At 56.0% G+C, this 15386-nt stretch overlaps 1 protein-coding gene across 1 annotated transcript; it reads left to right on the top strand.

The window, feature by feature from the left end:
* Nucleotides 1-8463: 8463 nt before the first annotated feature.
* Nucleotides 8464-13263, top strand: CHRNA2 (cholinergic receptor nicotinic alpha 2 subunit; the record flags this gene model as incomplete). The annotated part of the gene is made up of 6 exons (XM_079550462.1): nt 8464-8527; nt 9901-10055; nt 10949-10993; nt 11115-11224; nt 11521-12607; nt 13138-13263. 6 exons carry the CDS (start codon nt 8464-8466, stop codon nt 13261-13263), a joined length of 1587 nt encoding a protein of 528 aa, XP_079406588.1.
* Nucleotides 13264-15386: the final 2123 nt, after the last annotated feature.

Below are 15386 nucleotides of genomic sequence, written 5' to 3'. Positions count from 1 at the left end.
GACTGCCGCCAGCGCCCGGTCTCGAACCCCTGACCTCCACTCAGCCGCCTGAAGGCCGCGCCATAACCACGCCCCTCGATGCTTAGGCCGCGCCCCCTGCCCTGTGACCACGCCCCCTCCCGGCAGCGCCGCGCAGGTCCTAGCGCCGCCGGCCCGCTCCCTCCGGCACTCAGCACAGGGGCGCTCACCCATAGGTGTATCCTTCCGGGGGATATCCCGACATGAGAACGCTCCTCGGCCCCACCACCGCCCTCTCGGGGCTGTGGGACCCCTCATACCCCATGGTTTTGGGGTAGCGGTCTGCCAGGTCCTCACGAGTGCCCAAATCTGTTGGCTTCTGCCCTACGTTACATTTTGGGGGGCATTAACAAGGAGGTCCTGCAGCCATTTCGGCTCCTGCTGCATCCCTCGGGTTTACACACGTATGCATCCATACATATGTGCATACACACCTGCACATACACGCATACACACCTGCACACCTGCATGCATGTGCACACGCACACAAACATGCATATCTGCATGCACATGTATACAAACACACACAGAAATGCAGGTCTGCATGCACATGCTTGCAGACACATTCACACAAGCACGCTCAGAAAGCACCGTATGCCCCATCAGTCACACGTGTGCACACTGAGCACATCCACACGCTTAGCACATGCGTGCACACGTGTGCACACTGTCTGGCCATGTTGCTCACAGCTGTACCCCTCCCAGCTTTGTAATACACACGGATCCCCCTCTGGGGGGCTGCACGACCCCATACATCCCACCCCAGACCTCAAAGCTTGGCCTGCTCAGTGCTGAGCACAGTGTGTGTGTGCACATGCGTGTGCACATGTGCGTGGGCTGGCCCAGCCTCCAGAGCACAGATCCCACTGCAGGACCATCGCCTCGCCTTGCAGTGAGTGGGATGGGGGCTATGGGGGGCGGGAGGGGAGCAGTGCCACCCCTGGTGCCTCAATTTCCCCAACTGCAAAATGAACAGTGGGGTTGAAATGCTGGAACAAAGGGGGGGTTGTAGAGTGTATGCTGGGGAAGGGGGGTTATTGCAGAGTTGCAAACAAAGTGTATGGGGGCCAGGGGCCATTCCCTGCTTGGGGGCTGGGGAGGGTGGGAATTTCTTTGGGTTGGGGGGAAGAATTGTTCTGGGTGGGATCTGAGCCCCCGTGAGCTGTGCTTTTCCCAGCTATGGGCATCCAGTTGCTTTGCTCAGTGCCCCCCACCCACCCATGCCCCACCCGGATTAAAGCTCCTTACCCAGCTCCTGGCAAAGCCTGGACCCCTGACAGGCAGTGAATTCCCCAAAGCAAAAATCCGAAAGCATTTTGGGGAGGAAGGAGAGGAAAAGAAGAGTTTTGCTGGCTTTGGCCAGGATGGAGCCCGGCTCTTTGTGCCAGCAGACGCTGTGCTGAGACCCAGCCAGTTCATGGCAGGGCCGGGTGCCATGGCGCTGCGGTCTCTGAATGGCATCTCCGGTCCTTCCCCAACGCTTCAGGGCGCTTTGCTTTGGTCTCCGCCCCTCCAGCCCCGCTGCCAGCGGTTTCCACTGGTTTCCAGCGTTGGTTTTGGAAGAGCCGAGCTGTCTGCTGCTCCCCACCGCGGCCCCTCTCTCCTCCATGGAGGGGAGTTGAAGGGGCAGGATCAGCTCCAGCCCCCTTGTGCCTCAGTTTCCCCCCCTTTGCATTTTGGCACATAGGATCCCCCAGATCCTAAATCCCAGCAGCCAAAAAGTTTGCCATCCCTTATAGGGAAAGAAGTGTCCCTGAGGGATTCTGCTGTTGCAAACTGAAATCTGAGGGTCCCTGGTGGGATGCAGAAGGGACCCCAAGAGCAAACCAGCCCCACTGCGGGGTGCTGACGCCCACCTCTCCCCATAGGACACCATGGTCCCGTGGGCCTGCTGCCTGCTGGTGGGGCTGTGCGCCCTGCTCCCTCGTGCCACCCCCCAGCAGGACCCTCCTGGGGACCCTGAGCGCTGTGGCATCACTTTCCATGCCCCAAACCCTTGCGGTCCACCCCGTGTGCCATCCCATCTTGCATCCCGTGAGGAGCTGGAGCACCTGCAGAGCCTTCTGCAGCAGAACAGGGCCACGCTGCAGGATGTGGAGGCGGCGGCGGTGCTGGAGGAACCTCAACCCCGGTACCAGGATGTGATCAATGAGGCACTGCCTGCAATCCGTGGGGCCAACCAGGAATTTGGGGAGAGCCTGGACAACGTGCGCAGGGAGCTGGAGGCTCACATGGCTCAGAGCGATCACCCGCAGGTGGTGGAGAAGAGGGAGAAGTAAGTGAGCAGCACCCCAAATCCCAACAGCCATCTGTCCTTATGAGCGTGGAGACAGGAATGGTTCTTGGGGAGTTCTGAAATCTGGAGGTCTCTGATAGGGGAGAGGCAGGGGAGATGCTCCCTGCAGGTGATGGGGGTAAGAGGAAGCATCACCCCAAATTCCACAGGTGGGCGTTATGGGCAACCAAGCCAGAGTGCTGCTCTGCGTGGCCCTAAGGATGCTCAGTGCTGTCAGTGAGCACATGTGGTTGGTTGGTGGGTCTCAGGTGGGGTATGGAGGCCCCACCACCCCACACCACTGATACAGAATTGTAGAATCACTGGGTGTTCAACAGACCTCCAAGGTCATCAAGTCCAGCCGTTGATCCATCCCCACCACGTCTCATGCCACTGATATCCAGATATTTATCCCTTGCCTGAACCCTCAGGTTTTGTTGGCTCAATCATCTCATGCCATGCATGTGTCCCTGCCTCCAACCCATAGCATTTGTAGCTCCCCCATCCCCTGTCACTCACATAGAATCATAGAATCACTAAGGTTGGGAAAGATCTCTAAAATCACCAAGTCCAACCCAACCCATTCCCACCGTGCCCACTGACCATGTACCATGCCACTGATATCCACACGTTGGGTCTGGAGGCTCCGCCACCATATCCTTTCCAAACAGAATGAGAGAATCATGGAGGTTGGAAAATCATCAAGATTGGAAAAGACCTCCAAGATCAAGCCCAACCCATCACCACCGTGCCCCTAAACCACGCTCCATGTCATTAACATCCAGACACGTATCCCTTGCCCAAACCCATAGGATTTGGAGGCTCAGCCATCTCCTGATACCCACCCATGTCCCTGCCCTGAACCCACAGGCTGCGCAAGGACATCCGCCTGGTGGCCCACGTGCTGAATCTCACCTCCCACCTTGCCCACGACCTCGACGCCTCCTCCCAGCGCCTCCAGGATGAGCTGAGCCTCCGCCTGCAGCGCTCGGCCACCCGTGCTGCTACTGCCCAGCCATAGGATACGGGCGGAGCTCTGCCTTTGCCCTCCGTACAGCCTCGCTTGCTGGTAGGATGCTGCTTTGCACTCATGCTGTATTGCTTTCAAGGAGTCCTTTTGCAGAGGGCATTTGCAGAGCAAGCTGGGTGCTGGGCGGGGTTGAGGGCTGCAGCCTGCTGTGCAAGTCCTCATCCACATGATGCCCATCACGCCAAGTATTTAATACATTTATCTTGCAGAGCCCCATGGCACTGCGTGCACTCCCTGCTGCAGGCTCCTTCCTTCTCCAGCAGAACTCTGAGTCCCTTTGCTTCTCCCTGAACATGCTATGCCCATGCAACCATTTGCAGCCAGCCAAAATCAGCCAAAATCTGAGAAACATGGAATATCTCAAGCTGGAAGGAAGCCCCGAGGATTACTGTGTGCAACTCCAAAAATCCAAACGCGATGCCTGTCTGTCTTCATCCATGCTGTTCCTTTCTACAAATGATCGCCGTCTTCTCTGGGGCATGGATGGTGATGGGGTTGGGGATGGGGATTGGATGGGGATGAGCATGGGGATGGGATGGGCATGGAGATGGGGATGGGATGGGATGGGATTGGGATGGGATGGGATTGGGATGGGGTGGGATAGGATGGGATGGGATGGGGATAGGATGGGGTGGGGATGGGGATGGAGATGGGGATGGGGATAGGATGGGGTGGGAATGGGAATGGATGGGGATAGGGTTTGGGGGGGTGAGCATGGAGATGGAGATGGATGGGGATGGAGTTTGGGGGGGTGGGCATGGAGATGGATGGGGATGGGGATGGGGATGGGGATGGGGATGGGGATGGAGATGGAGATGGATGGGGATGGGGATGGGGATGGGGATGGGGATGGGGATGGGGATGGGGATGGGGATGGGGATGGGGATGGGGATGGGGATGGGGATGGGGATGGGGATGGGGATGGGGATGGGGATGGAGTGGCTGCACACACACAGGCAGAGAAGTGCTGGATTGGAGCTATGGGAGATGAATACAAGCAGCCCAGCAGTAAATTGAAGCTGGCAACCGGAGTGCACTGAACCTACAGAGGGTTGGGCATTAGGAAAATAGCTGGAGGCAGAAAACTCTGATCTGTTCAAATACAAGGAGGACATGTCTTGGCCACACCATCACAGAGCCTGGGGACACCATAGGTGTGCACTGCACAACCCTGGGGCTGGGCAACAGGAACACCTCAGGCAGCAGCAGTGACACATCTCCAGGAGCTGCAGGCAGCACAATAAAGATGCATTGCGCTCTGCCAGGCGTCAGCATTATTGCCACATCTGCTTTGTCTCCTTCCTCAATGAAGGACAGCACCCAGAGCAGTGGTGCCACCACTTCAGTGCTCCTCTCCTCAGGTATTCTGGGTGCTCAGCACCCCGAGGTGGCACCCACTGCCCCGATTTCAGTCCGTGCAGGTGGGCTGGGGTCCAACATTGGGCTGCAGAATGGGGAGAGAAGCACATTCTGGTGCCCCCCAAGCCTGGTTCTGCCTCCTTGTTCACCTCCCAGGGGAAAGGATGCAAACTGTTCTCCAGGTCCCCCAGGGCTGGAAATTGCAGTGCTGGGCATCAGTAGCAGGAAGGTTGTGCAGTACATTTCCTAGCAGGAAGGAAGGAGGGAGAGTGGTCTGGGTCAGGGCTGTGCCTTTGCCCAGGAAGGTGGTGAGAAGGGTGAGCTCAGGGTTTCCCATCCCCTGCAGATGGAGAGAGACCCCCTGTCAAAGCTCTGTCCCCATCCCTCTGTTTGCACCCAATGGGCATCTCAGTCTGGCTGTAGGTGGAAGGGAAATTAGTCCTGCAGGGTGGGGGAGATGCAGGATGCTTTCCCAATTTTGTGACATTCTCCTTGGCAGCATTTTGTGGGAGCTGCCCATGAGCAGCTTGGCCTCAAAACCAGCTCAGGGCAGGTGGGTGAGTGGGCTGGTGGGGGGCAGCTGCCTCCACCCCCCTGCAGTACAGCATGGAACACCCCATGCAGTGCCCTTTGGACTGCCTATGGAAAACTTCATGCAATCTCCCCTATAACACCCCATGCAATACTCCATGCGATGCCCCTCACGGTACGCCAGGGAGCACCCCGTGCAATATCCTATTCAATACCCCCATGCAATGTCTCCCTGCAACACCCCATGCAATGCCCCATGCAATATGCCCTTTGCAAAGCCCCATGCAGTGCCCCCACACGATGCCCCTTGCAATGTCCCTTGCAATACCCCATGCAATGCCCATTGCAGGATCCCACACAGTGCCCAGTGCAGCGCCCCACGCCGTGCTGCAGCCCCACTGCCCTGCTGCACATCCCTACATCCCACCCAGACACAGGAGGACAAGAAGGGGGGTAGGGGGCCACAGAGAACCTTCCTCCCCTTTCCTCCTCCTCCTCGCAGCGCTCTGGGCTCACCCTCCTCCCTCCTCCCCTTTCGTCACCGCTCTGAGGACAGCAGAACATCTTCCACTGGAGCCCATTGCACGCCGGAGCTTCCGCGGCACAGCATCCCCACCCCGTGCGTGGGCTCAGCGAAGGGAACGGAGCACAAGACCTCTCTCCAGGTAAGGGGCAGGGCTGGGTGGGGAGGAGAGACGCGGTTCTTCCCTGGGAAATCCTCCTCTTTAAATGCAGAGCACTGCCTCAATGCTCGGAGCAGCGGGGAAAGTTTCCCATCTGCGCGTGAAGTTCCCATCTGAAAATCCCCCTCGCTCTCCCTTTAAAACAAAGCAGAAGAGCACAAAAGGCAATGAGCTCTCTGGAAGTTATTTATTCCTGCTGCTGCCCTGACTGCACGTTGGTTGCTGAGGGCTCAGCTGGGATCGCCTGCAGGCATCCCAAGGTTCAGCCTTGAGCGGCTGCTGGAGCCCTGGGGAAATGCGCCTGGCACAGCCCGAGTGAGCATTTCATGTCCCCCGGGGCAGTGCTGCAGAGGGGTCAGTGCACTTGGTGTCACGAAGAGATGGGAAATCCATCGGGGAAATTGTTTGGACATGGGGTGATGAGGGATGGGGATGCACTAAGGACAGTGATGGGGGTGCATTAAGGGCAGTGATGGGGATGCAGGAGGGGCAGCAATGTGATGGGATTGCATTAAAGGTAGTGATGGAGATTCAAGAGGGGCAGCAATGGGATAGGGATGCATTAAGGGTGGTGATGGGGATGCAGGAGGGGCAGTGATGGGGATGCAGGAGGGGCAGCAATAGGACAGGGATGCATTAAGGGTAGCGATGGGGATGCAGGAGTGGCAGTGATGGGAATGCAGGAGAGGCAGCGATGGGATGGGGATGCATTAAGGGCAGTGATGGGGATGCAGAAGGGGCAGCAATAGGACAGGAATGCATTAAGGGTAGCGATGGGGATGCAGGAGGGGCAGTGATGGGATGGGGATGCATTAAGGGCAGTGATGGGAATGCAGGAGTGGCAGCAATGGAGATAGGGCTGCTGTGGGGATGCAGGTATCACACAGTGTGCTTTTAGGGGTGCAGCCCCCCAGGCAGTCTCCTTATCACCTTCCCTGTCCCCAACTAAACCTCAAGACATGCGTGCACATCCTCAGCTTCGTGCTCCCTGCAGAACTCCCCATCCCTGACAGGCATCAGCTGTTCCCTGCAATGCTGCCCATCAGCCTGGGCACCTTTTTCCCTTCTCCAACGTTTATCCTTGGGAGAACCCCTAAAAATCCTCAACTGTCTCTTATGTCACACTCTGCAATCAAGCCCAAGGAGCAGCTCCCCAGCAGCCTGGTTCTGTCCCATGTTTTTAGATATCTCAGCCACATCTGTAATTTTTATCTCAGCGCAGCGGCCGTTGTTCCTCCTCCCGTTTTCCACTCCCTCCACCATCCTTGTATTAGTCAGCATGGCCACAAGTTGAAAACTGCGCAAAAAAACCCAGCAATGACAAGTTAATGAAGGCTCCTTGGTTTGACTGGGTGGGAATTCAAAGGATGTGCTCGCTCACCAAAGTCAGCATTGGGCTGGGAAGATCCACTGATCCATTGCTTTGGGGATAAGGCAATTGCCTGTCCAGGGTGCAGAAGCTGCTGCTAGGGCACAAGCTGGACATGGAGGGGTCCTGAGCTGGAGGTCTGGGACTGCTGCAGAGCAAGAGAATTTCCCATTGCAGAGATTTGATGTACAGAGTAGAGGGAATCTGAGCACACACATGGATGGTTGATTGGACGGATGGACAGAGGGATGGATGGATGGATGGATGGATGGATGGATGGATGGATGGATGGATGGATGGATGGATGGATGGATGGATGGGTGGGTGGATGGATGGATGGATGGATGGATGGATGGGTGGGTGGATGGATGGGTGGGTGGATGGATGGATGGATGGATGGATGGATGGATGGATGGATGGATGGATGGATGGATGGATGGATGATGGATGAGTGGATATCAAGCCTCAAGACAATCCCCAGATGTCCCCAGAGCACCCAGAGCCTTTCCCAGGGGTCCCGACAGGATCACTGAGGCCATCCCTGAGGCACAGGGCATGCTGCCAGCACATCACCACACTGCCAGTGCTGCATCCCAAAAGCAGCTAGAACAAAGCACCCTCCAGGGATGGTGCTGTGCTACTCTGCCATGCTGTCCCATGGGCAGGGGGCTTGGGAATGTTTCCTCCTGGGTGCTCTGAAGTTTTGCAGCAAGGCATACAGTCAGCCCATCCACACCCTCATTGCCCCTGCAAGGGATCTCTTTTTAATTCTGCTTTGGCTTTGCCCCATTCCCACGACTTTAAATCATAGGGTCCAGCTGCTGCAAAGAGATGGAGCTCCCCAGAAGAGTCCCACAACCCACACTGCACCCACTGAATAAGGAGAGGATGTTCTGGAGACGTTTTTCTCTGGCCCCAGTACAAGTCAGAAACTGATTTCTCTGTTGGCTGTAAGAAGAGTGGGACCACTCCACCTCCTAGAACTGCACTGGGGTGCCATCACAGTGACAGTGCCACTCTCTGCTGTTTTTCCAGGAAATTTTGGTCAAGAGGCTTGACCACACTATCCAGTTCTGTCCATGGCTCCTCTGGAGCTTGCTGGTGGTGGGGACACACAGGACACCTTGCTGGAGCTGCCCTATGATGGCTTTTCCTACTGAGTCACTGTGCCCACGTCTGGGCTCACACTGCAGGGAGCATGGGGTGGCCGTGCCGCAGCATCACACCCCTCCTCGTGTGGTGTTTTGCCATCTTCCAGGCAGGTAAGGGCTCTCCTTTCTTTCTCTGGGGTATCTGAATGCCCTTCCCTTGGGCCCAGCCTTCCCCTGAGTCCCGATCACCCATCAGTGTAAGAGCTCCCTAGAGCTGGGCATCTTGCTTCTTCCCTCATCCAGCAGCATTCCTTCCCTTACACCACTTCTGCTCAGTGTTCAACCCCCAGCAGTGTGCAAGAGAAAACCAGGGTCCCTCGCTGGGTTTGCCTGCCCCAAGCTGAGCAGTGGGGAGAGCTTGCACAGGGCACAGGGATGCGCCAGCCAGCTGTGGAGCTGTACATCCATCCTGCTGCTGGGCACAGCCACCCGTATACAATGCCTTTTTGGCTGTGCTTTGCTATGTAAAGTGTTCCACTGAAGAAATTTATGGGGCTCCGCAGCAAGCAAGGACAGATGCGAGCGATGCTGTGCGATGCAGCACAAGCACGTGGGCTGGCTGGTGGCACCAGAGAGCAATGCCAGTGATTGCTCCACATAGCAAGGAGTTTCCATCCTCTGTCTCCCATCCTCCACCCTCTATTCTTCACCCTCCATCCTCCATCCTCCATCCTCTATCCTCCATCCTTCCACCAACCTCCACCCTCCACCCTCCACTCTCCACCCTCTACCCTCCACTTTCCTCCTCCATCTTCCATCTTCCATCCTCCATCCTCCATTCTCCATTCTTCATCCTCCATCCTCCATTCTCCACCCTCTACCCTCCACTCTCTATCCTCCATCCTCCATTCTCCACCCTCTACCCTCCACTCTCTATCCTCCATCCTCCATCCTCCACTCTCCATCCTCCATCCTTCCTCCAGTCCCCATTCTCCATCCTCCAACCTCCATTCTTCACCCTTCAATCTCTCTCCTCCATCCTCCAGTTGAGCCCAATGGCTGCTCTCTGAGAAGTCTGCACTAGCCCCAAGCTCTGCACCGGCTGCAGCCTCCAGCTTGCAAAGCCCAACCAGTTTACACCAGTAAGAGCTGATAGAGGGGGCTGTGAGGTGACCCTTGGCCATTCAGAAACAGGATTTTCTCACCAACTTCTAAGCTAACATTGCTGAGTTGAGCTTGCACAGCCCAGCAAGCATAGGGCACAGTTGCAGAGGCCAATTCCCCTCTTCCCACCTCCATGCCCAGAAATGTCCCTTCCCCAAGTGGTTTAGAGAACCCCAAATCCTCACCCAGAGATTTGTAGGGGCAGCTCCTGCCCTCGGCCTCAAGCAGTACTGAGATGGAGAAGTAAAGAAGCAGAGTGGAAAGCCTCCACTGCAGGGAATGGGAGAGAGTGACATTTATAATCGCTTTTATTTTGGGGTGTCCTGTGATGTGCACAGTCCCTTTTAGGGTAGTGCAAGAGCTGCTGCATGTCTCCACAGCCGCCAGGGAGCAGAAGCAGCCCCACGGCTTTGCTGAGGACCGTCTCTTCAAGCATCTCTTCACAGGCTACAACCGCTGGTCACGGCCAGTGCCCAACACCTCTGATGTGGTCATAGTGAAGTTCGGGCTGTCAATAGCACAGCTGATCGATGTGGTAAGGTGTCCACACAGGGATTTCATCCTAGAACCTCTGAGCCATTTCTTCTGCCCTCCACGCTGCTGTCTGTCTGTCCCCAGTAGGGGACAAGCCATCCACCTGCCTCCACAAAACCTCCAACAAGCAGGGGACATTGCTCATCATTGCTCCATCCCAAGCTTTCCCTTTCCCTGAAAGCAAGAGAGCACCAAGGAAAACTGCACAACTCTCTATCCCTACTCTTATCTTCCCGCCATCTATATCTATAAGGCTATCCCTGGGCTTGTTTTGCTTGTTTTTCCATCCATGCCTTGCTTGTTACTGTCACGCACACCCATCTGTCCGTCCATCCATCCATCCATCCATCCATCCATCCATCCACCCATCCATCCATCCACCCACCCACCTACCATCACAAAACCCCCAGACCCCCAGGGTGCTTGGCACTGAAGGTACCCCCAGGTCCCTCTGGTCTTCCCCCCTGCCCTCCCTGCCCCAGAGGGGTCACCCAGAGCAGGGTACCCAGACACTCCCTACTATCTATAGCCTATCTACTATCTGCTACACAGAGCCTAGATAAATCCATCATCTATCTACCCATTCACCTATCCATATATTCATCTATCCATCCATCTGCCCGTTTATCCCTGACATGCACTTGTCTACCCGCCAGAACTTCTCCGAGCTTGCTGCCACAATATGCTATTGTTTGCTGCCATCTAGTGAGCAAATATCCAATTTCTCCTGCACCTTGCGCTGGTGTCGGTTGCTTTAAGGAACTGAACCTCAGAGGCTGAACGGGAGCTCGGCAGCATGAGCAGGATAAGCAGAAGGGTGATATTGGGATTGATGCAGTGTTGGGATGAACCTTCTCTGTCCTTCTGCTCTCATCTCTCCATTTCCCACTGCAGGATGAGAAGAACCAAATGATGACCACAAACGTTTGGCTGAAGCAGGTAGGAGTCTGTGCCATCCATGGGGCGCAGGCTGGAGAGAGTAAAAAGGAGGGGGATGGTATTGGGCAGCTCAGTCCCACCATACCCAGGGTCACCTGGTGCCCTCCTTGCCTCCTTCCAGGAGTGGAGCGACTACAAGCTGCGCTGGAACCCGGAGGACTTTGACAATGTCACCTCCATCAGGGTGCCCTCTGAGATGATCTGGATCCCCGACATCGTGCTCTACAACAAGTGAGATGATGCATCCCTAGGACCAGTCCTCTCATTCTACCTCATCTCCATCACATTCATCCCATGGCATCCCATCCCATCCCATCCCATTCCATAATATCACATCCCATCGCACGACATTCCATCCCAGCTCATCCTATCCCATCCCATTCCATAGGATCCCATCCCATTGGATCCCATTCTATCCCATCCCACCCCACCCCAGCCCATCCCAACACAACCCATCGTATTCCAAATGGATGGAGCTCCTGCCCGTGTTTCCTGAAGGGAACCCTTCACCCTCTCTGTCCCCACAGTGCCGACGGGGAGTTTGCTGTGACTCACATGACGAAGGCCCACCTCTTCTCCAATGGGAAAGTGAAGTGGGTGCCACCCGCCATCTACAAGAGCTCGTGCAGCATTGATGTCACCTACTTCCCCTTCGACCAGCAGAACTGCAAGATGAAGTTTGGCTCCTGGACATATGACAAGGCCAAGATCGACCTGGAGAACATGGAACACCACGTGGACCTCAAGGACTACTGGGAGAGTGGCGAGTGGGCCATCATAAATGCCATTGGCAGGTACAACTCCAAGAAGTACGACTGCTGCACTGAGATCTACCCAGACATCACCTTCTACTTCGTCATCCGCCGCCTCCCGCTCTTCTACACCATCAACCTCATCATCCCCTGCCTGCTCATCTCCTGCCTCACCGTGCTGGTCTTCTACCTGCCCTCCGACTGCGGTGAGAAGATCACACTCTGCATCTCCGTCCTTCTGTCCCTCACCGTCTTCCTGCTGCTCATCACCGAAATCATCCCCTCCACCTCTCTGGTCATCCCGCTCATTGGCGAGTATCTCCTCTTCACCATGATCTTCGTCACGCTCTCCATCATCATCACTGTTTTTGTCCTCAATGTGCACCACCGCTCCCCCAGCACCCACACCATGCCCCACTGGGTGCGTAGCTTCTTCCTGGGCTTCATCCCCCGTTGGCTCTTCATGAAGCGACCCCCTGTGCTGCTCCCTGCTGAGGGGACAACGGGTCAATATGACCCTCCGGGGACCAGGCTCAGCACCTCCCGCTGCTGGCTGGAGACCGATGTGGATGACAAGTGGGAGGAGGAGGAGGAGGAAGAAGAAGAAGAGGAGGAAGAGGAAGAGGAGGAGAAGACGTATTCCAGCCGTGTGCCCTCAGGGGGATCCCAGGGCACCCAGTGCCGCTACAGCTGTGGACGCCAAGCGGGCAAAGCATCAGGGGGCCCAGCCCCACAGGTGCCCCTCAAGGGGGAGGAGGTGGGCTCTGATCAAGGGCTGACACTGTCACCCAGCATCCTGAGGGCCCTGGAGGGTGTGCAGTACATTGCGGACCACCTGCGAGCAGAGGATGCTGACTTCTCGGTGAGTGGGGGGCAACTGAGGGCTGGGGGCAAAGGAGACTCCCCAACCCAGTGCTCCCTCCATGGGGGTCAGTGATGGGGATATCTGGTTGTATCCATGCATGCTGAGGGCCTTAGTTCAGGAGATCTATGATCACCCCCTGGGAAATAAGGGCTGCACTGAGCAACATGGCCTAGAGCAGTCACAGCAATTACAGGCGTGGTCAGGCTTGATGGTCTTAGTGCTCTTTCCAACCTTAATGATTCTATGATTCTATGAAATACGGGTTCTGCCAGGTCAGCTCAATGTTCCTCAGGCTGCAGGGTGCAGGATGCCCCTCTCCCAGCCACACTGCTCTACATAATGTCAGTATCTGTCACCCAGCTCAGAGCCTGCACCCCAACCCACAATTTGGGAACACCTGGGTGGGGTTTGCTGTGCCCCCAGAAGCCCTGTAGAGATCCATACCCACACCTTATGCTTGAGACATCTCCTAACCTTTGGAGGCTTCACCCTCTACCCACAGCTCACAGCCCCTCTCCTCCTGGCAGGTGAAGGAGGACTGGAAGTACGTGGCCATGGTGATAGACCGCATCTTCCTCTGGATGTTCATCATCGTCTGCTTGCTGGGAACCGTGGGGCTCTTCCTCCCACCCTACCTGGCAGGGATGATTTAGGGATCAGGGGGCAATGTGGGTACCTCTCACAGCATCATGACCATGGAGGTCACTTGGGTGGGACGTGCAGCACTGTGGGGGGAAGCAAAAGGTGTGCTGGGAGTGCCCTGCTTCCTGCTGTCCTGCTCACGGTGGTGGCCATCCTGGCCTCAAGGAAAGCTCAGCACAGCCTCTCCACCAACAAAACGTGGGATGGAGGGATCTAGAAGAGGCATCCACTTCCTTCAGCTGCTGCAGGTTCCATCTGGAACCCAAGGGACACATCTGGTTGTGACTCCAAGAGAGGATATCACAGCTGCTTCTGGATGCACCCTGCCTCAGGACCACAGCCAACACAACGTGGGGCAGGACACAGTGCTTTGGGGTGTGACAGCAGGAAGGGGCAGAAGTTCCTGCTCACACTACGCAGCTCAGGGGCTCTGCTCTTCTCTGCTCTGCAAAGCCCATCAGCACAAGCAATCCACGTGTGTGCTGGTGGGTTCGTCAGCACAGGGATCCTGGGCAAATTGTCCTCTCTATCCTATACCTGCGATAACAAGCAGATCCCCAACCCCCTCGCTCTGATGACTGCTGCAACCCAGCTTTAATTTCTATCTTCCATGCATCCTCAAGGACTCGTGCTTGCAAAGATCTACTCTTATCTGTGCCCCAAAGCCAGGCTTTCCCTGCGGGGTTTTTCCTCCAGGAGACCAACCCAGGAGCTGGATGTGACCTGACGGGTTTCAGAAAACACTTTGTGCTATCAGGAGTGAAATGGGCTGGAATAAATGATGCCACTGAGAAAAATGCACATCCCAAGGGTGTTGCAGCTGCTCATGCATTCTCTGCTGTGTGCACACAGGGCTGAGATAAAGGATGTGGGATGTGCAAGGCAGCAAGCTGTATGTATGCATGGGTCTGTGTGCATCTGACCCAACACATCTCAGTTTTGTGGCTCTGCAGAGCCCGGTATGCTCATCTCCTCTCCACATCAGCCCTTCTAAAATCCTTGCTGGTTGCCTCCAGAACCAAAATCCCTCTTTCAGCAAAGCTCTGCCTGGCTGGGGATGGAGCAGAAGCTCTGGAGTGAACGCCAGTGTGACATAGCAAGCACCCCAAACACCCTTCCCTATGGGGCACGCATCCTCTTGACTGTACTGTTCCCCAGAATGTCTCCCAGCTGCCTCCACCCTGAACTTGCCATGATTTCCTGATGCTCTTTGAAAGGCAAAGCACAAATATCCAAAAATAGTTCCGCTTAGCAAGACCTGGGATGGGAACAGGGAGAGTGGCACCTTGCATGGATTTGGGAGTTGGTGGGGCTCCAGAGCTGGCAGATCCAGGTTGGATATTAGGAAACATTTCTTCTCCAAAAGAGAGCAGTGCTGCAGTGGCACAGCTGCCCAGGGAGGTGGTGGGGTCACCAAACCTGGAGATGTTCCAGAACTGTGGGGATGTGGCACTGAGGGACGGGCATGGGGGGGTGGGTTGGGGTTGGACTCGTGGATCTTGGAGGTCTTCTCCAACCTGAATGATTCAATGGTTTTATGACCAGAGGTGAATAAGAGACACCCTTGCTGCAGGGTTCTGGAGTCCAGCCTGCATTCTTTTCCAGGAGAGGGGGATGTCAGCAAGCAAAGGCACAGCAGGACTTGGTGCATGGTTTATCTCAGCCAGTGCAAGCAGCGTTGTGGGAAGATGCTGGGGAAAAGCCCAAACCGTACGAATTCCAATTCAAGCACAAACCAAACAGAGAATTTGTTGCTGTTGTCGTTTACATGGAGTAGCTTGGAGCAAATTCAGCTGGAAGAGGCCCCATCCTCCCGACTGATTTATGGCACTGACGGCTGCGGGCACAGAGACCCATCCCTCCCACACTCCCCTGGCTGGGGCTGGACGCGAGAACCGACCCGACGTACGCCCATCATTAAATAAACTCTTCTATATAATGTACAAGGAAATGCAAACAGTCCCTCCAGCGAGCCCCTCCCGGGAAGCCAGCTCCCCTGGTCACTGTGTCCCCAGCTCCCAGCACTGAGCAGCAGGGCGCAGGTCCCCAGTTGGATGTGCTGTCCCTGGGAAGGGCCATGGGACTGACATGGGGACCCATTGGATAGACACATGGACCCACTGGACAGGCCCAC

Source organism: Tetrao urogallus (genome assembly GCF_951394365.1).
Source record: "Tetrao urogallus genome assembly, chromosome: 2".
Taxonomy (NCBI): Eukaryota; Metazoa; Chordata; class Aves; order Galliformes; family Phasianidae; genus Tetrao; species Tetrao urogallus.
This window is presented reverse-complemented; position numbering and strand designations above follow the sequence as displayed.